General features: G+C 36.0%; 2 protein-coding genes across 2 annotated transcripts in view; both read right to left on the reverse strand.

The window, feature by feature from the left end:
- Positions 1-1,296: 1,296 nt before the first annotated feature.
- On the reverse strand, positions 1,297-18,958 carry LOC127430438 (polyadenylate-binding protein-interacting protein 1-like). Its single transcript, XM_051680204.1, has 11 exons — positions 18,597-18,958; positions 16,071-16,216; positions 15,663-15,860; positions 11,683-11,795; positions 11,346-11,457; positions 10,786-10,911; positions 9,613-9,719; positions 9,377-9,494; positions 8,558-8,612; positions 5,527-5,605; positions 1,297-2,474 (listed from the first exon to the last, which is right to left on the reverse strand). The coding sequence occupies exons 1-11, from the start codon at positions 18,727-18,729 to the stop codon at positions 2,387-2,389; spliced, it is 1,275 nt and encodes a 424-aa protein (XP_051536164.1). The 5' UTR covers positions 18,730-18,958; the 3' UTR covers positions 1,297-2,386.
- Positions 18,959-20,260: 1,302 nt separating this feature from the next.
- The window catches only part of mybbp1a (MYB binding protein (P160) 1a), a 31,902-nt gene continuing 28,345 nt past the window's right edge, over positions 20,261-23,817 (reverse strand). The window contains exon 27 of the mRNA XM_051679631.1: positions 20,261-23,746. Coding sequence (XP_051535591.1) covers positions 23,410-23,746 — 337 coding nt within the window. The 3' untranslated portion in view covers positions 20,261-23,409. The remainder of the gene's footprint in view (positions 23,747-23,817) is intronic.

Below are 23,817 nucleotides of genomic sequence, written 5' to 3' on the forward strand. Positions count from 1 at the left end.
AACAACCTTCTTCTAATGAGTAAAATAAAAGATTCTTGGACTTAATAATTATATTTATTTATCACACATTTGCACATATACAGTGAAATTCTTTTTTTCACATATCCCAGCTAAGCTGGGGTCAGAGTGCAGGGTCAGCCATGATACAGCGCCCATGGAGCAGATAGGGTCAAGGGCCTTGCTCAAGGGCCCAACAGTGGCAACTTGGCAGTGCTGGGGCTTGAACCCCCGACCTTCTGATCAGTAACCCAGAGCCTTAGCCGCTGAGCCACCACTGCTCCAAAAAGACTTGTTGTTTTATTCTGAACAATAATGAAAAACCGGTTTACCTCAATCAATCGGCTAAATCAGGGGCGTAGATTCCGGGGGGATGGGGGGGATTAACCCCTTCTCCCCAATGTTCAAGTCAAATCTATGTTCTTGAGCTAAAGAGTTTTATGGAATATTCCAGATGATTATTAAGGGTCAGAAAATGACATTTCTAATCTTTTGACACTTTGCTTTAAACTATGCTCTTCTAATTTACTCAGAAAAGGGTTAATATAAACAGAGATCAAGGTCTATTATTTTTGGGTGAATCTCACAAAAATATAGATTGGTATTGGTAACACTTTACAGTAAGGTTTCATTCGTTAACATGAGTTAATGCATTAGGTATAATGAGCTAATAATAAACAATATTTTTTTTTACAGCATTCATCTTTGTTAATGTTAGTTTACAAAAATAAAGTTGTTCATTGTTAGTTCATAGAGCATTAACTAATAATGATACATACAATTTTTGATTTAAATGTTAACATTAACATCAATCAAGATTAATAAATACTGTAAAAGTATTTTTCATTGTAAATATATATATATATATATTTACAATTGTGGCATTATTTTCATAATTTAGCAACAAACAAAAAAAATATTGTTCATTGAATCAAGACATTATGATTTTCATCTCAAATTATGTGATTTTTCTTTTTGTGTTACTATAATAAGATTGTGGGGGAAAATGTGCTTGATTGAAAATAACGTCACGATACAAAAAAAAAAAAGTCTTTATGTAGAATATACTTTCTTGTTTATTTCTTTTGATTTTGAGGTGAACTATGACCTGGATATTTCTTAATGAGTCACCCTTTAATTGCATAATTAAAGTTATTGAAGTGTTAAGGCTGTGGTACCACTGATAAAATTAATAATCTGGTATTTTTAAGAATACCACACAAAAATACACATTTCATTTTGTCTATCAGAGAGTGTATTTAGTCTACAATTGTGGCCACTTTCACAAAAGCAACAGAATTCAGGATAATTTTTTATTTGGTAGTATAATACATAATGTGTATAAGAGGTTACCTCATATAACTAAATTGCCTTAAATCAAACAGTCCACAAATGGTGACGGCATGCATAAAAGGATTAATCGATTGCAGAACAAGTTGGATAGCGACTCATCTAAAAGTTCATCTAACACCTTCACAAAATAAAGCCTTCTGTAAAACAAACTGGAAAAATAAAAACAGTTCTGCATCACAGTAGCTGTAATTACAGTCTTTGCATTTTAGCACAAACATAATGATCTAATTCAAACGGACACTGTTTTTATAAAGATTTATTGCAGGCAAACAATGCAGTAAATAATATTTACAACTATACTGATATACATATTCGTTTCTATGGGATCCGTTAGATGTTGGTCATCAGAACAGTTCTGAAAATCTCAGTAGAAATGAATCCGTGAACTCCCAAAACCGTGCAAAGATTTTCCTCGCCTTTTTGACACACTTCTCATATCTGGAAACCCTCCAAGTAACAAACCGACTAAAAAGTGGCAGATCCTTTTTTCCTCTACCATGTGCATAAAAAGAAAACTCTAAAAGGGTTCGTGGAGAATCTGAGAAAGGAAGAACACTTAAAACAATACATTTCTAAACTTTACTGTCTTTCTCCCTGTGTTATGTCAAGAAACGGCAAAGCCTTGAGAAGTGAGAATGCCACCTGATATTGTGTTTCTCCTACAATTACTTTGATACTGAGCGGTTAGTTTGCAAACAAATCACACACATACACTTAATGCACCTCTTCGGCTCATCTTAAAATCTCACTGCAAACCTTTTCTTTTTTTTGGATGTTTGACAAATCAGAACACGCATAAAATGATGAACCTCACAACCCAAATGTCAAACCCATGGCTACTGACGACTCAAAGGCCTGACGGACTCGCCAATTGTCATGTGTTACAATTAAACAGAGATCCCATCCATACAATCCAGTGACACTAGCCAGGAAGTGCTTTTTAAGAAATGAAACAAAAATCAAGCAAAATATTTGGTTCCGCCCACTTTGAAACATTCCAGCGGTCTGGTGTGCCGTTCACAGTCCACAGCGCTTATTACTTCCCTCTCAACTCTGCTTCCAAACAAAACTTCTCAAACGCTTCCTCGATCTCTGGATCCATCTCGTCGTCCTCGTCACAAAAACTGCCACATAGGGAAAAGTGTTAATTTTCACAGTTTTTTTATTTGTCATCATTTTATTCTTTTGATGAAAATGTCCTTAAAATTTAGACAATATTTCACATCATTGTCATTCATTTTAGTCAATTTTTACTTTTAAAATTTTAACCACATATTCAAATATTTTCAAAAATATAAAACTACTATAAATATGTATCAAACATATTAAAGATGAATTTATTTAACCCTTTAAGCTCAGATGGGCCCCCTGAGAAAAACAATTATTGTCAAAAAATATTAATAGCTAGTTTTGACCAACACAAAATTGGTATCGTTTGAAAACTTAGAAGCTCTACTTTCCAATGCATGCAGACATTATGACCAAAACTGAACAAGTACTTTGAATTTTGACAAATTAGAAGTGTTCCATTTTGATCATTTATTTAAAAAACTGTACATATTTTTGCAATCAGTAAAAAAATCAAACTCATCAAATAGCCATGTGTCATATGTTGTTGAAAAGCTCTCTAAGAGTAGAATACAACCAGCCTATTTGTTTTACTCACAGACAAAAATATAGCGAGTAATAGCTAAGTATACGTCTTTGACAATTATGTTGGTGTTCCTTATATGCTGCGTTTTCGCTTAAAACGTCACGAAAAATGAACAAAACATAAAATATCACATAACATTACTTAGAGGTGATTATCTTTCAAACGAGCCCACACACAAGGTAATCGGATGCAAAGATCATTAGATAATCTGTGAAGCACTATGTTACATACGGCCACCAGGAGATGGCGCTATGTAAATGACACAGACTAAATGATGACTCAAATAGCACAGAATGAAACTCATTCTGCAAAGTCTTATTACTAAAATCATGTCTGCATGCTATGCAAACCTTTATGTGATTGTTGTGTTTGCATGTGTAATTAATTCTTATGTACAATTATTATGTTTTATTTGTTTGAAGAGGCTTTTGGACACATGGAGATGTTTTTGGACACCATGATAAATTATTTTTGTAATGCTATAACTTTTGATTGTTTTGTCTTATCAACACAAAAATTTCCTCAGATACAGTTGACATGACTGGGAACAAAATAAAAGCAGTTTTTCGGAGCCACCTTATGTATGCCCAGACATATATAATGTCAAATCAGAAAAATAAGAAAAACGTACATTTTTGGCTCCAATATTTTGTGTGATTTTTTTAGCAGTTTCTTAAACTGACAGTCTCAGAATGTATCATAATGTCGATCGTTATTTTTTTTTTTTTTAAGTTTTCTTTACAATGATACCAAACACTTAACCTAATTTTTTGTGTGTGTGTCAAGTTATAAGCCTTTAATTTTGTGAATGCCACTGAAACAAAAACTCTTTAAAAACCCCTTCAGAGATTAAAGGGTTAATATTTAAGATTAAACAACATGAGAAAACTGTCCTGAAAACCTGAGCTCCTGAAATAATAGCATATAATGAATATACTGAAGTATTAGCTACTATTTATATCACGTTTAGACAGTTCACAAAGCAAGTTATGCATTCTGACTAGCACGTAACATTCAAGTTCACCTGTTCATTCGCTTCATTGTCTCTGCAGATGTAAGTTGTAAGATTACGTTTATGTTGTGGATAAAGTGATTCACTGAGTGAGGTAATGAACCCTTTAGTTATGTATATTATCGGAAATTTCTCTTTAAATTTTTTTTATAAAAAACAGTGTTATTGTTATATCTTGCAGTATTATTTTTTTTCTCTCCAACCCATTTAATTGTCGCCATTATGCGTCTTTATCCTCTTGTCTTTATCGTTGACAAAATAAAAAAGGACAGCAATTTCATTGACGAGATTAACACCGTATAAGAGACCATACATAAACATATTATGAATATTAAATGCATATTAAATCCACAATAAGGCGGGTTTCTGAAGGGTTACAATACCACTCACAATGAATTCAGTAACATTTCAGGTTCAATAAAAGTTAAGTTCTATCGACTGCTTTTGTGGCATAATGTTGATTACATGACGTGAATTAAAATAAGTTGACAATTTCATGTTTAAAGCCAAATTGTTATTTTTGCAGTGGGACTGCTGTTCTCGGTGGATTAATTTCTTATGCGTTGCCAACAAAACTCCTGTGTTTGGATTTTTCTCCACATAATAAGTCTCCTGCATTATGCAAAGCCTCCTGCTTTATGTGTTTATTTAAAGTAGTTGCCATTTACTTCCATTGCTTTTTTTTTCTAAAAACTGAGGGACAAGGCGAATTTGTATTTTTTTTGTAATCGACATTATGCCACAATACTGTCAACACAGCTTAAGTTGTACTGAACCCAAAACATTCCTTAAAAACGGATTAATTACAGGCTCCCCCTGTTTGCTGTTCTCTTCGACAGACCCTAAAAACACATGGACGTTTGTTCATATCAAATTCAATGGGCTGAAGACTATGCTGAATAAGACTGCAGGTCTCGCTAAGCCCTCCTCTCTCCCTGGACTGCTGACTCCACTAAAATGTAACCTTTGACTCTGCCCACTCTCATTGTGAGGAGGACAATTCCTAGAGTTTGAGCAGAGGGGATCCCCATACTAACTGGTGCTGCTGGACTCGCTGTGCAGGACATCCTCTCTGCCACAAGGGCTTTAGCTAAAATTACTAAGTAGAGAACCAAGGAAGTGAGACTTAAAGGGGCAGTTTATCCAAAAAAAAATTACTTACTATTTACTCACCCTCATGTTGTTCCATACCTGTATGACTTTCTTCCATGGAACTCGACAGATGATGTTAGGCTGTATGTTAATCTCAGTCACCATTCACTTCCATTGCATTTTTTTTTTTCCATACAATGAAAGAGAATTATGACTGAGGCTGTCAGTCCTTAACATTCTGCCTAACAACATCTTTTGTGATCCACGGAAGAAAGAAAGTCATCCGGGTTCGGAACAACATGAGGGTGAGTAAATGAGGACATTTCCATTTTTGGGTGAACTGTCCCTTAAACCTGGGACAACTCGATCTTCTGCACTTGTAGAAATCTCACAGGATCAAAAACTATAAAATACTCACGATTCATTTCCATTCTCTTCATATACATCAGGGAAATAATCTTCTCTGTCTAGAATCTCCTGATATTTCTCGGAGTACTCTGTTGTGAAATAAACACATGACCATATTGAAACAAACAATGGCCCCAAAAAAGTATCACTAAATGTCAATAACAATAACAATAATAACAAATATACAAGGATATACTAAAAATATATATATATATATATATATATATATATATATATATATATATATATATATATATATATATACACTCTGATATACAACAAAATTCAGGATTTCTACCTATATATTCAGATTTAAAACTACATATTCAGAATTACAACTATATATTCGAAATGTATACAAATATATTCAGAAAATTATTATTATTTCCTTTTTGGCCCCCATAATATACATTTATACAGTGGCAAGAAAAAGTATGTGAACCCTTTAGAATTAGCTGGTTTTCCGCATCAACTGGTCATAAAATGTGATCTCATCTTCATCAAAGTCAAAAGTATAGACAAACACAATGTGTTTAGGCTAAAAACACTCAAACAATTACAATCTTTCATGTCTTTATTGAACACATCCCATTAAAAATCCAAACGTTTTTGCTGGAAAGCAGCGGCTTTCTTCATGGTGTCCTGCCATGGACAATATGCCTGTTTAATGTTTTCCGTATAGTAGACTCATGAACAGAGATGTTAACCAGTTCCAGTGATTCCTTAAAGTCTTTAGCTATCACTCAAGGGTTCTTTTTTTTACCTCATTGAGCATTCTGTGGTGTGCCCTTTGACTCATCTTGGCTGGACGGCCACTTCTAGGGAGAGTAGCCACAGTACTAAAAATTATCTCCATTTATAGACAGTTTGTCTAATTGTGGACAGATTAATATCTAAGCTCTTCAAGATAACCCTTTCCAGCTTTATGCAAAGCAACGATTCTTGATCGTAGGTCTTCTGAAATATTGTAATTTTTTTTGGTCCATGTCAAGAGATGCTTCTTGTGAATAGCAAACTCAAAATGTTTAAGTCGAAGTAGCTTAAGTCGAAGTAGCTTTAACCCATACCTCCAATCTCGTTTCATTAACTGGATGCCAGGTTTGCCAGCTCCTGACTCTCATTAGCCTATGGGTTCACATACTTTTTCCAACCAACACTGTGAATGTTTGAATGATGTATTCAATATGTATAAAAAAAAAATACAATAATTTGTGCGTTATTAGTTAAAACAGATTGTGTTTTTCTTCATTACTGTAACTTAGACGAAGATCAAACAAGATTTTTAGACAAATTTATCCAGAAATGCAGGTAATTCCACCTTTTTCTTGCCACTGTATTATATATATTTATACCATGTTCTACTTAAATACTCAATTCGGATTCGCTGTAAAACCATTTAATTCACAGGTAGTTCCAGTCAGTTTTAATCATCGTTCTATTTTAAAGGTGCTGTAAGCGGTTAGCCAAATTTTTGTATGCTGTTTATAAGGTCTAGTGCTGTCACAGAGACTGGTGAGATATCTCAAGACACTTATTTCAGTGATATTTTTCAGGGGATGGGAATTTTTTTTACATAACATTCCATAAAAAAAACAAACAAAAAAAACAAATCTTACAGCACCTTTGATGCATCTACTCTGCAGTCCCCCTTAATGGGAAATCATGAGAATTTTATGCCTCTGTTCAAACTACCTCTGGACGTGAATATATTGTTGCAAGTCTGATGAGTCTCAGAGCCAGGATTACCATCACATAACAAAACACAACATCAAGTCATGCAATGCGGTCTTTAAATCAACAGTGAAGCGCTTTTCCCCTCATCATGTATCACTTTTACAACCATCACATCCACAAAGCTGGTTTTTCATCATTAATTTGAAAATTAAACAAAGAATATAAATGAAATATTACATGTTCTTAGGAGTGCCAACCAGCATATGAAATTAACTTGCCCACCAGCCACAGTGGCGGGTGAATGCCCAATTTTACCAGACACTTTGATATTATATTGTGACGAGGAGGAGGGCGTGGCCGGGCCGTGAGGACGCATGCCCGGCGCTGAATCGTCCTAATCAACCAGGAGGGGGATAAGGACGAGCCGGAGACGGCAGAGAGAGAGAGATGCATGAAGCTGTGCGTGCGTGTCTTTGTTTGATCTGGCACCAACAACCATGCCACAGTCCAAATCATTGAAAGTAATCAATGCTGGCAAGTGACCATGATATAGGTGGGATAATCCAAAGCTGGGTGTGCGCTTTTTTTAATGATTTTAATGCACTTCGTGTCGGGTAGCTCTTTGACTCCACGTTTTGCATTAAAATCATTTAACGCTAGGCGGGGCCTGGGTAGTTCAGCGAGCATTGACGCTGACTACCACCCCTAGAGTCACGAGTTTGAATCCAGGCCATGCTGAGTGACTCCAGCCAGGTCTCCTAAGCAACCAAATTGGCCCGGTTGCTAGGGAGGGTACAGTCACATGGGGTAACCTCCTCGTGGTCGTCATTAGTGGTTCTCGCTCTCAATGGGGCGCATGGTAAGTTGTGTGTGTGGATCGCGGAGAGTAGCATGATTCTCCACATGCTGTGAGTCTCCGCGGTGTCATGCACAGCGAGCCACATGACAAGATGGGCGGATTGATGGTCTCAGAAGTGGAGCAACTGAGACTTGTCCTCTGCCACCTGGATTGAGGTGAGTAACCGCACCACCATGAGGACCTACTAAGTAGTGGGAATTGGGCATACCAAATTGGGAGAAAAGTGGATAAAATTATAATTTGTTAAAAATCTTTTAATGCTCACCTTGCCATATACAGTATACTTTTTGGAACCATTGTACCGTATTTTCTGGAAATTAAGTTGCACCTGACTGTAAGTCGCATCGGGTCAAAATCGCATTGTTGAGAGGAAAAAGACGCATATACAGTAAGTCGCATCTCAGTATAAGTTGCACTGACCTTTCAGATGATAAAAAAAATACGTAACTTATATTCCGGAAAACACGGTACACACGACGTACAAGTAGTGCAGATGTAGAGTACTCACCAGGATCTGCTGCTGTGAAAGGTGTACCATCTGCTGTGTAGAATGTTGGTTCATTCTGAAAATCAAATGCAAACACTGTAATAATGCCAAAACTACATTACAGATGCTTAAATGGGGAACATTGACATCAAGCATTTAAAATGGGTACTGCAGTCCAAATTCGAAATACTGGAGAGAGTTGTCTCCCCAGCCCCCTCCTCCCCAGACTCGTAGCTCACGTGGGTTGCCAGGTTGAGGACACGCAACAGGAACGAGCAAACTGACAATGGCAAGCGACGAGCCTTACACTGCAAGTTGATCAGCTAATGTAAACATTTGCAATGTTTTTATTGTTTGCAAATTATAAACCAGCTCATGTGAATTTTTTATAACTCTGTCAATGTTAGCTAGATGTATTACTGGCTTCCATGGCTGCAGTGCGCTGTGTTTGCCCGCTAACTTGTTTCAAATCTGGCAACCCCGGGTGTCGAAATATTATTGGGAAATGGGCAGTGGGTGGGATCACACAGACCAAAACACAAACAGAATTTCCAGCCCGGAACGGACATTTCAAAGTAGAATATACTGGCTGTAGCATTGTTTTCAGAGAAGCCAGTATTTCAACTTAGCATGTTTCCCAAATCTCTGATAACATATTATGATAATTGTATTGTTTTAGTACAGTAAATATATTACATATTGCACCTTTAATGTAATTAAATATTAATGTTGTCAAGCCAAACTTTTTCACTTTAAAAATTCTGTTGAAAAATGTGCATTCATCAAACTATTTAACTTCACTGCATGTATTTAAATGACACTTTTCCTGAATATACGCACCATGAAGTAGTTTGGGTCAGTGTCAGGTGTAGCGTCACTGGACACGGCGGCTGTGTAAACTCGCCCCCAGTTACTCGACTGTAACTCCACCAGTTTCGACAACATCTGTCTGACATCTCTACAAACACATAAACACACATAGAACTCCCCTGATCTCAACAATATTTGACTTAGAACTCAATGCAGACATGGCAGAGTACAGGAAATGCCAATCTACAGTAGCCCAATTCACTCACTGGCTGCATCTGGTATCCAACAAAATATCTTTAATCTTCTTGATTATCTCGCCCATGTCTGACTTTCCTTTCTCCTTCCATGCGTCCTCCAAAATCGAACCGCTCAGCTTGTCAAATCAAGTACAGTAAAGAAAAGTCAACAGTACAGCCAACTTATATAACTTTAGTATTACACTACTACACTAATCTTGCTTCAGTATTGTATTATACTGAATGAAAAGTGCTCACTTATTATTCTATGACAGTGTCATGCTTTGAGAAAGTTGTCTGGTAGTTTTAAAGTGTTTGTTTAATCTGGAGTACTACCACTACTGATCTTAAGCAAAGCCCAATTCGATAACCCCTAAAATTCCCTTTAGTGTATTACAGGAATAGTTTGCCCAAAAATGAAAATTCTCTCATCATTTACTCACCCTCATGCCATCCCAGATGTGTACGACTTTCTTTCTTCTGCAGAACACAAATGAAGATTTTTAGAAGAATATGTCAGCTCTATAGGTCCATACAATGCAAGTCAACAGAAAACAAAACGTTGAAGCACCAAAAAGCACATAAAGGCAGAATAAAAGTAATCCATATGACTCCAGTGATTAAAACCATATCTTTAGAAGGACTATGATAGCTGTGGGTGAGAAACAGTTCAATATTTAAGTCCTTTTTTACTGTAATCTCCACTTTCACATTCTTCTCTGTTTTTGGCGATTTGCATTCTTTGTGCATATTGCCATCTACTGGGCAGGAAGGAGAATTTACAGTAAAAAAAAAAGGACTTATTGGTCTGTTTCTGATTACTTTCATGCTGCCTTCATGTGCTTTTTTGAGCTTCGAAATTTTGGACCCTGTTGATTTGCATTGTGTGGACCTACAGAGCTGAGATATTCTTCTAAAAATATTTGTTTGTGTTCTGCAGAAGAAAAAAAGTCACACATCAGGATGGCATGAGGGTGAGTAAATGATAAGAGACTTAATTTTTGGGTCAACTATCCCTTTAAACAAAGTATTAATTCCTTTTGAAACTGAGCTCTTATTTACTTACAGTTATTATCACAAGAGTACAGTAAGTGCAATTTAATAACGCTTTGTCATGTAAATCAGTCTTTAGTTGCTGTAAATAACAAACAGATTCCCTAACATAAATATCACTATAACTGTATAAGAAGAGGAATATAAAACCTTAAGTAATTTGACAGCACAGATTAGGTTTGGGCTGTCGGGGTGCGAGAACAGTGCGTTCAAAAGATCCTTTAGACCACCCAGTAAGACGTCAGCTCGTCCTGGTTTGCCTTTGCCACTTTTGACCTGAAAGACATTAAAGACTTTTCATCTCAAAGAATTGAAATCTCAGACTGGAGTTGTTCATATTCTTGGAAACTGAAATAAACACACACTTACAAAGTGAAACAAAGGGCTAAAAACATTGAGACTTCTGGACTATACTGTAACTTTAATATCTAATTTACAAAAACTGCCATTTGAAAACAATCAGATGTGGCGAGGTTTGTATTTTAGGTTACACAAAGGAATAACATACAAGGTTTTAATTGGTTTAGGCTTTAGTCTTACATAATTTTCTCAAGCGCATCAGGTCAAGTTCTGAGCAGGGGTTTATTCTGCGATAATGACCAGCAGACCGTACATAACTTGTTTATTACATTTCAAATGCTGAAATGGTAATAATCAAGTTTATCATGTTTTGAGGTAATGACTGAAATGAGCATGTGTTGTGAACTGACCTCTAGGTTAAGGTAAAGTTCCCCTAGAAACAACACATATGCATGAAACTTTTTCCGGGTCGCCTCATCTCCTTTCACAGCTTGATCTCTCTGCTCATACTCTGTACGACACCTACATAGACCAGAATGGAATGTAAAGATAAATTAAACTAATGAAATTAAATGAAACTGAAAGAAAAGACAAAGTTTACCTAGGTGGGAAACATACTGAATGAGATTATTAAATGGAGCAAGGGGTCACTGAATGCTTCCAAACCCAGGAAATTCTTTCTTAGGCCTTCATATTGCTTAACCTGAAAGCTATCTGAGAGGAGGACTGATAGCAGTGGAGTTTTACCTCTGCAGCAGAAGCTGACGGAAGTTCCCACTGGATGGACTTAGATTGATGTGTTGGGACAGATGGTTACAGAGCCGTGCCCCCGTGTAGGAGAAGTTAGGAACAGATGTCGACTGCAGAAAGGAAATAAATAATTGTGATTACTGCTAATTCTGATTCAGTATTTTTGACAATGCTACTTAAAGGAATAGTTCAACCCATTATGTACACACCCTCATGTTGTTACAAACTCTTATGCTATTATTTTTTCTGTGGAACTCAAAAATGAGTAGCTCTGTTTCATAGTGACCACCACCAATTGGTTCTGTTCCACACACAAAGCTATCATTTGGTTTCAGAAAACTTGAAATATAGCACGCAAGTCATACAGACTATCTTTATGATACTTTTATGTTTGTTTGTTTTTTTAGCCTGATGGACATGATCACTATTGTGCTGCGTAGGGGTGGGCGATATACCTCTATCACGGTAATCCAAAATTGCCACACGAGAAATGTGTACAGCACATAACACGCACGCTTTACACACTCTTTCAGATAAATGGAGGAAGGCGAAGGGACTGCTCGTTCCTCGAATTTATTTGAATGAGAAGATGAGGAGATTATGAATGTTAAAGTGTGTCCTCCGTGGTGTGGAATTGGTTTGGCTTTAGAAAACGTCAGACGTAAGTTTGCTTGATCATGATATAATTGGTGTCCTTGTTCTTGGCATGAACCACGGAATCTATCAAGACCAGTCTCATGACAGTAGGCAAAAGGAGTCAATAGCTATTAGCATTTTTAGAAGTAGCATTATAATTTTTGACCACAAGGTGGCACTGTCCCGAAACTTTTTGAGTCCCTTCAGAGCATGGTGCCAAAGACGCATACCGAGTTTCGTAACGATACGCCAAGATGTTCGTAAAATACAGCATTTTATGATTAAATTCAAAATGGCCGACGTCCAAAATGGCCGACATAGGAATTTTTCATATTGTTGGACTCGCTATACCCCACTGAATCTAATGAGACCAATTTGATGATTTTATGACAAACTGTTCAGAAGTTATAAGCAAAAATGTGCTTTTTTCATATCTCGTGACCACTAGGTGGCACTGTTCCAAAACTGAGCAGGCACCTGAGTCATGGTGCTTATGACAAATAATAAGCTTGGTATGAATACGCTAAAGCGTTACGGAGATATACCCTCATGTCCATTTTGCCATGCTCTTTGTCTAATTCATTGAAGCGCCATTCGAAAACAGTACGGTTTATCAAAATCTGTGAATAGCTTTTTGTTGTGAATGCCTCTAGATGATGCAGGCCAATTTTCGCGCAAATTGGACAAAAGGCCTAGGACGAGTTAGAAAAAGTAGGTTTTTCAGAAAATTCAAAATGGTGGAAAAATGTTCATGACGGAAAATGACTAGAAAGTCTAGGACTCACGGTTCAAAAGTTATTAACATAAATGTGAGTGCAAATTTGGGCAGTTGGTGGCGCTAGAGGGTTTGAGGTAGAGACGCCAAATTTGCTGTGGTAACAGATCAGACTGTCCTCTATCTGTGTGCCGCAAGCGGTTCTATGGGCTGCCATAGACTCAAGAGTGGAAGAAGAATAATAATAAGAAAACTAACGAAAACAATAGGGGGGTTTGACCCCAAAAAATAAAAATAAAAAGAAGAAAATTGGTGCACATCATCAGACTGAAATGTGGCATTTATTTATTTATTTTTTACTTAGACTATGTTTGTCAAGTTCAAAATAAACAAAGTTAAATAAGGTGAAGTTGTTTTCATTTATAAAGCATTTAATTCACTAACTGGATTACTCAAAATTACACATTGCGACATGGCTTAATATATAATAACATTTTATTGATTTTTCAGAAAAACAACTATATTGTGATATATATCGTTATAGTGATATAAAATTACTCATACCGTGATATAGGATTTTGGTCATTTCGCCCACCCCTAGTGCTGCGTGAAGATTCTTTAAAAATTCTCCTTTTGCGTTCCACTGAATAAAAAACAGCATTTGGGTTTGGAAAGTCATGGGGTAGAGTTTTAGTTTTTGGATGAGCTTTTCTTTAAATAGGATGTACACTTTGCATTTTGAAAGTTTGTCATAACTCCCTATGTCGTGAATCAGTATATCTCGAAAACGAATTTGGGCACTGGCAAGGGTGTTCATCCACGTAATATGACTCAATCTTATGACTCAATCACCTGCGACACGATGACGAGCTTGTGCATATAAACGCAGCTGTTATTAATCAGCAACATCGCTTTATAAATGACACTGTCATGCATTTTGTGGTAGATAATCATATAGTTATTATGAAAGGTAAATGACAAAGAAAAAAATATATACAGTATATAAAAGGAGTGTATTTGAACCTTTTTCTAACAACTTTCATGGTCATTATGGATATAAGACCTGGTGAGAAAAAAAATGTATTATACAAATATTAATAACTAATGTCTTAACCAACACAAAATAGGTATCGTTTTAAAGCTTAGAAGCTCTACTTAATGCATTTAGGCATTATGACCAAAACTAAACAAGTGATTTGAAATTTGTAGAAAAATCAGAAAGGTTCTGTTTTGATAATTAGGAATAATTCTGCACATATTATTGTAATTGGTAAAAACATCAAACTGATCAAATAGCCATGTGTCATATGTCGTTGGAAAGCTCTCAAAGAGTAGAATACAACCAGCCTATTTGTTTTACTCACAGTCAAATATATAGCGAGTAATAGCATAGTACATGTCTTTGACATACATGTTACATGTAAACAGGTGTTGCTTATAAGCCGTGTTTTCTAACTTCACGAAAAATAAACGAAACCTAAAATTTCACATACAATAATTTAGAGGATGCAGTTATCTTTAAAACGAGCCAACACACAAAGTAATCGTATGCATAGATCATTATCTAATCCACACACAGCACATAATGTGCTATCTGGCTAAAAACACGCTAGCTTTCCTGGATCAGATGACTTCATCGGAAATTATGTATTATGTTGTCCAGCGAAGGATAAACCAATTGTATTAGGATTCAGATCGCTGCAACCAGAGGTGGAAGTCATCCAAATATGGGCAGAGAGGATCGTTCATTCCAATTACATATGGCCACAAGGAGATGCTGCCAGGTACATGACACAAACTCAATGATGGCTCAAATGACACAGAATGGAACTGAATGAGATCTCGCTACTCATGCCTGCATGCTTTGGAGGGAGAGCATACCTTCAGTCATTGTTGTATTTTCATGTGTAATTAGTTCTTATGTACAATTATTATGTTTTATTTGTTTGGAGTTGGTGTTTGGACACTAGGATAAATTATTTCTGTAATGCTATAACTTTTGATTGCTTTGTCGTATCAACACAAAATTTTACTCAGTTACAGGTGACTGGATTGGGTAGAGAACAAAAGCAGCTATTTACACCCTGAGATATACAGTATAATGTCAAATCAGAAAATAAGAAAAAAAAGTTGGCTGAAGTTTTTTTTTTTTTTTTGTGATTTTTCAGCAGTTTCTTAGGCGGAGAGTATCATAATTTATCATAATCTATATCATTAAAATAATTGAAAAGTTTTCTTTAAAATGATGCCAAACACTTGTACCTAAAGAGTTATAAGCTTTTAATTTTGGGTAAATCTTTAAAAAACACTTTCAGAGTTTAAAGGGTTAAAGAGAAAATAAGGCTTTGACTTCATAGTTTTAAACTTGTGCTCATCTTCTAACGACTTGAAAGACTTCAGAAGACATGATGACATCTCCGGTAAGGTGTTTATGGTGCATTGTGGAAGTATTTGGAGAGTGAACGTTTCAGTGCACTGGAACGATTTTGCGATTGAGAAAGCCCCAGAAATGGCTGACTCCCTGATCAATGCCCTGATTACTGAACTAAGGTGCTGACTGAGATGCACCCATAGTTGAAAAATAAACTTGTCTAGATCAGTAATCCAAGAAGCAATGCAAGTGCACCTGTACGTAGATGAGCTCTACTAGTTCCTGAAGTGTCTCCTCTGTGGTGACATAGCTGTTCAGCGTATCTGTAATGTAATCGATTTCTACCTCAAAGGACCCTGGAGATGAGGTCAAATAGCTTACAAAATCCTGAACCATATCAGCCAATGAGGGCTCAGTGTAGTATCCCTCAGATCCATCAAAATACACATCATCCTGAAAGAGAGGACACAGTTAAATGATTACGAATGTGTTATGACCCCAGTTTAATCAGTATGACAAGGCATAGAAAGTCAATCACACTTTACGTTGGTCACTTCATTTCTAACAAACATTACATTTATGGGTGGTTTATGTGAATAATACCATGATAAGTGCAGAATTATACCCATTATGATTTCAGAATGACCTCAAAGATCAACTAACCTGGCATGATGCAAAAGAGCTCGGGACAAACTCAGGTGCGGCTGCAGAAAGTTTCGAGTTTTTCACCAGCGAATCTGCCGTTTTTAAAACAGTTGAACTGCTGTTATTGTACCCTGAATTGAAAGTTGTTGGGAATCCTCTGGTTTCTGCAAAATGAAGCAATGAAGATACAAAACAGTGCAAAAAGTAAATGAGTAAAAGTAAATTAAGTACATTTATTTTTGGAGTCATTTGAACGATGTAGATGCACAAGCAACCTCATTTAGTAACTCCATCAGGAGGACTTGACTTCACTCATGTCATATGACAGATTTGACTAGACAAGTCCAGATTAACCATCTCACCCACTAAAGCACACTTAAACATCTTGAATTCATGTTTGTTTATTAGTGTTACATTTATGCAACTTACGGCCACAATAACCTTGAATCTTGATCACAAAATGTCATGCATCTGTTTTTCCATTTGTTTCACTTTTAAAAAGAGAATGAGATGAACTGAAGATCATATCACAAACAAACTATTGATAATTTACATCTAACAGTCAGATGTGGTGAAAAATATTGTTACTATGGTGAATTTATTTCTTTGCACTGCATTTCACCCTAAAATTACATTTGTGGTTTTTGCTTTTTTGTCCATAGGTGTTCAATAAGCATCATATCCTGGTAACCTCTTTCTGTCTGTCTCTCTCTCTATCTATCTGTATAACTGTCTATACTGTATATCTGTCTGTCTACCTATCTATCTATCTTTCTGTCTGTCAATCTTTCAATCCATCTCTGTATCTATCTTTCTGTCTGTCTATCTATCTGTCTGTATAACTGTTTGTCTATTAATTTGTGTATCAATCTATTCGTCTGACTGTATGTCTGTCTGTCTGTCTGCCTGTATAACTGTCTATATATCTGTCTATCTATCCATTTGTCTGTCTGTCTGTCTGTCTATCTCTCTTTGTCTGACTGTCTACCTATCTATTAATTTGTGTATCAATCTATTCGTCTGTCTGTACGTATGTATGTCTGTCTATCTATCTATCCATTTGTCTGACTGCCTGTATAAACGTGTCTGTATAACTGTCTATATATCTGTCTATATGATTTTGCTCTTATGGATAGAAATTGGTACTTTTATTCACCAAAGTGGCATTCAGCTGATCACAATGTATAGTCAGGACATTAATAACATGAAAAATTACTATTACATTTTGAAAAAAAAAAAATCATAACTTCTTAAACTACTTCAAAGAGTTCTCATCAAAATGTGCAGCAATGACAGCTTTGCAGATCCTTGACATTCTAGCTGTCAGTTTGTCCAGATACTCAGGTGGCATTTCACCCCACACTTCCTGTAGCACTTGCTATAGATGTGGCTGTCTTGTCGGGCACTTCTCACGCACCTTACAGTCTAGCTGATCCCACAAAAGCTCAATGGGGTTAAGATCCATAACACTCTTTTCCAATTATCTGTTGTCCAATGTCTGTGTTTCTTTGCCCACTCTAACCTTTTATTTTAGATTTTCTGTTTCAAAAGTGGCTTTTTCTTTGCAATTCTTCCCATAAGGCCTGCACCCCTGAGTCTTCTCTTTACTGTTGTACATGAAACTGGTGTTGAGCGGGTAGAATTCAATGAAGCTGTCAGCTGAGGACATGTGAGGCGTCTATTTCTCAAACTAGAGACTCTGATGTACTTATCCTCTTGATTAGTTGTACATCTGGCCTTCCACATCTCTTTCTGTCCTTGTTAGAGTCAGTTGTCCTTTGTCTTTGAAGGCTGTAGTGTACACCTTTGTATGAAATCTTCAGTTTTTTGGCAATTTCAAGCATTGTATAGCCTTCATTCCTCAAAACAATGATTGACTGATGAGTTTCTAGAGAAATCTGTTTCTTTTTTGCCATTTTTGACCTAATATTGACCTTAAGACATGCCAGTCTATTGCATACTGTGGCAACTCAAAAACAAACACAAAGACGATGTTAAGCTTCATTTAACGAACCAAATAGCTTTCAACTGTTTGATATAATGGCAAGTACCAAATTAGCAATTTAGCATGATTACTCAAGGATAAGGTGTTGGAGTGGGGCCTGTCTAGATTTGATCAAAAATGACTGTTTTCAAATATTTTTTTTGCATCAGTAATGTCCTGACTATACATTGTGATCAGTGGAATGCCACTTTTGTGTATTAAAGTACTAATTTCCTTCTGAAACAGCAAAATCTGTACATTATTCCAAACTTTTGGCCGCCACTGTGTGTGTATAAATATCAGTCTGTCTGTATATCACGAGTCAAATAATGATGGTTCATAACTGAACAGCCATTGCTACAACATAAACTGTCAGCAACTATTTAACTCTTTCACGGGCTAATTAATTCACATTTCTGTCAGATTATACCCAAAACCCTCTGAAAATGACAACTAAACAATAAAAACAAACATCTGAGCATATAATCCACCTCAAAAAGCCCCTCACACAATTAGTCAACATACAGACTCTGACATAATCTTGTTGTCAGTGACTTCACCTGTGCTGCTTTCTGCGACCGGAGGAGACGTCCGCGGCTGTCTCAGCGGTTCACCCGGGTTAAACACCGAACTTCTCACCGTATCTCCACCCTCGGACGAGGAGGATGGTGTGCTGTTATTGTTGTTGTTCATGATCGTCTTTTCGCAGATCCCAATCCGATCCAAACTCTGTCATCAAACACTAATAAACACAGTGATCTTATCTGATCTGTGGAGGCCGCTGAACACTAAATAGACAGCTTGTATCTTAATCTTGACTTCTCACTTTCATGTTTACTATTTCTATTTCTATTTCTGGCATCCGACCTTCTGTAATGACTGACAAACTAATCACTTCCTATGTCATTCTCCATATTTACCAGCTGACCAGAGGAGCACTGCCATCTATCGGAAATAAAAGTCAAGCGTCACTGTTGCTATAAGTGTGGCCTGTTTTGAATCAGAACTGGCGATTTCCGATTCGCGAATGAATCACTCTTTTGACTCGGTTCATTTCAATCCATTATTCAGACGTGTTGGCATAACTGTCTGAATCGGTTCGCGATTCACTCAGAATCGTTCAGACGGCTGAATCATTTGGAGCGGTTTCTCACACAGTAGAACAGTCGTATACCCCTTTTGTGGTAAATAAAACGTCATCATATACATAGTTCGTTAGAAAAGACCTGCTCTTTTACTTTTTGTTGTTTTTAAACATCTTAGTACTTCATAAATACTATTCATAACCAGTGTTGGGTGTAATGCATTACTAAGTAATTAAATACTGTAATTAAATTACTTTTTTCATTGGAAAAAGTAAAGTAAGGGATTACTCTGAATTTTTTAGTAATTTAATTACAGTTACGTCTGATGTAATTGTGTTAAATACTGTATAGACTATAGAACAATTATATATAAAACATATACACAATATAGTGAATTTAAAATCTAAATTTAACGTCTAATGTTAAAATGTATGTTTTCTAATTTAACGCTACCCCCTTAAATTCTTTGGCCAGTTCATGAATAATTTATTTGATTTTATATGATTTATTTGAATGAATTAAAAGAACAGATTCATGTTTATCCTTGTATTTTTCATCTGGTTGAACTTGATCAGGGTTTTAGAAATAAGTAATGCAATTACTTTTCAGACTGAGTAATTAGTACTGTAATCTAATTACACTGTAGAAGATGTAATTAGTCGTTAGTAATTAATTACTTTGTTTTTTTTTTTTTTTTTAGAGTAATTACCCAACACTGTTCATAACACCTTACCAACTGCAAATCAACCCTAGCATTGTGGTACCAGGTTTTGCTCTTATTTTATTACAATAAAACTGTGGTAAGCTAGATATAAGCCACCACTGTCATCAAAAATAAAATAAATGATAAGGTAAAATAAAAGGCTAAATGTTTCTCTAACAACAACTGTAGGAACTATTGTGCTGAGCTGCGGAAAATCAAGCTTATGCTGGTAACTATACAGTGCTTTTGTAGTGTACTGGTAGTGTTTTAGAACATGGCAGCTGGTTTCTAACTGGTCCAAGACAATCTGGTCATACCAGCTCAAGCTAGAAACCAGCTACCATGTTCCAATGTCTCCATAAACAGCTACCATCTTAAAGGGATAGTTCACCCAAAAATGTAATTTCTCTCATCATTTACACACCTTCATGCCATCCCAGATGTATATGACTTTATTCTTCTGCTGAACACAATGTAAGTGAATGGTGGCCAGAAATCTGAAGCTACAAAAAGCACATAAAGGCAGCATAGAAGTAATCCATATGACTCCCGTGGTTAAATAGTTGGATTTTCCTGCAGGGCTATGTATGAGATGAATGGTAATTTGTAGGCTAAAATCTTAATTAGCTTAATTCAAGGGCCCAGGACATTATTTTTGGTTTCTCTGGTACCATCTTACATCTGATTCACTGGTAATTGTAGTTTCTCATCATGTCAGCCACCCACCATTGTATAAAATGCCTTGATGTAGTACTTAAACCCACAATCGTGTATTATCTTCAGAATTTTTACCATGAAATCTGTAAAATAATACTCGCACATTCCCAGACAGATCCAATCAATCATAAATAAGTGTAATGAGAGGTGTTAGTTTTCAGTTCAAAACCAAATATCTGTTTCAAATGACATTATGTAAATGTAGTTAATTTTTTGAGCTCTTTAAAATGAATATTGCAGGTTCATTGCAAGTTTAAGGGACAGTTCACCAAAAGAGAAAATTCTCTCATCATTTACTCACCCTCATGCCATCCCAGATGTGTATGACTTTCTTTCTTCTGCTGAACACAAAGATTTCTTGAATAACTCAGCTCTGTAGATCCATACAATGCAAGTGAATAGTGATCAGAACTCCAAAAAGGAGATAAAGTCAGCATAAAAGTAATCCACAACACTCCAGTGGTTTAATCCATGTCTTCTAATGCGATCCAGTTGGTTTTGGGTGAAAACAGATCAAAATATATCTCCTTTTTCACTGTACATCTTGACAGCAGTCTCCTTGGTGATCATGATTTCAAGCTCGATTAAGGAACTCTGCATATGCATCAAGCACTAGGAATCGAGCTTGAAATCATGACCGTGCCTATAGAGACAGCAATGGCAAGATGTATAGTGGAAAACAAGATTGTAACCACATATTCAGGATTGGGGGGGACCAAATGCAGTAATTTAATAATCAACCATGGTAAAACCCCATATTAGTAGACCACTATTATGAATATTGGGGGGGGGGGGGTGTCTATTGTGATTACGGAGAGCCCTGGTGAAAAATTAGTTATATTTTGGTCTCACCCAAAACCAACTGGATCACTTCAGAAGACGTTGATTAGACCACATATCTGGGGTGTCATGAGAATAACCAAATGATGAGAGAATTTTTTATTTTGTACGAACTATACCTTTAACCCTTGTGAGTCAATTAAAAAAAAAAAAAAAAAGTTACTCAGAGGTCCTTCGAGGACAAAAACATCCACATCAAAAAACTGCCGTAATATTATATATTAATATTATTTTCTACTTTCAATGAGACAATTTTTTAACTAGCATTTTCCTGATCATAACTATCATTAACTATTCATTCATTTTCAGGATTTTAACCCCTTAAATGCCAGTTTGTTTATATAATGCCACTGTTTTTTTTATTAAAAGAAACAAAAAAAATATATTTCCCATATACTAAATGCCAAGCGGAATTGTTTTGGGGTGGGGGGGGGAGAGATTATCACAGTCTGGGATATGTCAATGTTTAGCAACAACACTGATTTTGATGCATTATTATTTTTTCTGCAGTGCCAGATAAAAAAATAAAATAAAAACAAAAAACACTCAGGACCTTAGAAGACAAAAATGTCAGAATCAAAAAAACTGCCATAAATATATAATCATATTATTTTCCACTTTCACTGACTTTCCGGATTTTAACCCTTTAATTGCCAGTTTGTTTACATAATGTCACTGTTGGTTTTTTGTTTTTTTGTTACACACAAATTTCTCAATACACACATACGAAACACACTCTGACATCCAAACCAACACACCCACACAATTTTATCTGCATCATTTATTTAATTGGCCTGCAGTGCTCTATAATACAGCAAACAGAAAATAGGAAAAAAGCATGTATTTGCTCCATAGGCTAAACATGAGAAAAATGGCACCATCTGGTGAAAAATATAAAAATTTTAAATTTTGAAGCCAGGGCTCCGGAAAGCATAATTTCATAGAATTCATTATTTTATGCTTTAATGGCACAAATATTACAGTTTTAATGGGTTTCAATGGGGACATTTTTGTCCTGAAGGTCCTGAGTGTAACTATTTTGTGTACACAGTGTATTATAGATGTATTAAAGGAACTGAGGTTGAAATATCAAAATTCCCCCAAAAATAAACACCTTTGGCAAAATTTATGCCATTGGTATTGACAAATGAAAATGTATGCCATTGGCATTAAGACAAATGATCAAAAAAACAAAAACGAAAAAGACAAAAATGTCCCGAAGGTCGCACAAAATGTCACGAAGGTGACATTTCTGGTTTTTGATCATTTTGGCTGTGTTAATGCCAACGGCATAAATCGACAGCATTTTTGCCATAATGTTGATTACCTCAAAAAAATATTTTTTTAAATAAATCTGGGTTACAGTGAGGCACTTATAATGGAAGTGAATGAGGCCAATCTGTAAATGTTAAAATACTCACTGTTTCAAAAGTATAGCCACAAGATGTAAACAATAAGCATGATCACATGATGTCAGTGAGATAAAATCACTTACTAACCTTTACTGTGTAAAGTTATAGCCAATTTTACAACTTCGTTGCCATGACGATGTAAAAACAACAGTGAAAATGACCATTTAAACAACTTTGCAGCTCAAATAATAACCAAGTTTTAACAGAAGAATTAATGTGTTTTTATAAAATTATGAGCTCCACATTTCTGGCATTAAACCCTCCAAAACTGGTCCTATTCACTTCCATTGCAAGTGCCTCACTGTAACTTTGATTTTTGCTTTTTTTTTTAAGAAAAGGCGTTCGAGTAAACAAATTATTTTGTAATCAGTGTTATGCCAGAAATGTTCTGCACTGAGCTTAACTTGTACTGAACCCGGAATATTCCTTTAAATCCCTCAATATCTACAATGTCAAACTAACTGTAATTAGAACATGCAAAAACAACAAAAAGCCTTTTAGTTATTCATGTATTACTTTTACAAAAACCATATCATGCGAGACATCACAAACAATCCAAAAGGCAAATAATACAGATATATGAAATAATAACAGTCCTGTTTATCATATTGTCCATTTATTTTCCATCACTCGCCTGCTGTACTCCCTTCTTTTTTCTATACTTGTTTTGTGGCTGTTGTGTTTTGGCTTTCTTTACGGGCGGCTGAGCTTGTGTCTCTTCTCCTCCTTGATGTTTCCTTTTCTTGTTCTTCCCTTTCCTTTTCTTCTTGCCCTGCTCTCCTGATGCTCCTTCAGGAGTTTCTCTGGAGGTCAGCATCTCTTTACCCTCCAGAACCGCTGGCTTCTTACGGTTTTTGCGTTTCTTTGTCTCAGGGAGAAACCCCTTTTTCTTTGTGGTCTCTGCTTTCTGCTCTGTCTCATCAATTTTCTTCACCTTTTCTATCTTGGGTTTCCTAAACAGAGCAAAACACAGAGATGCTGACATTGACAATGCAGTCTGGGAATTTATAGGGAGCAAATGTTT

The sequence above is a fragment of the Myxocyprinus asiaticus genome, chromosome 3 (genome assembly GCF_019703515.2).
Source record: "Myxocyprinus asiaticus isolate MX2 ecotype Aquarium Trade chromosome 3, UBuf_Myxa_2, whole genome shotgun sequence".
Classification (NCBI taxonomy): Eukaryota; Metazoa; Chordata; class Actinopteri; order Cypriniformes; family Catostomidae; genus Myxocyprinus; species Myxocyprinus asiaticus.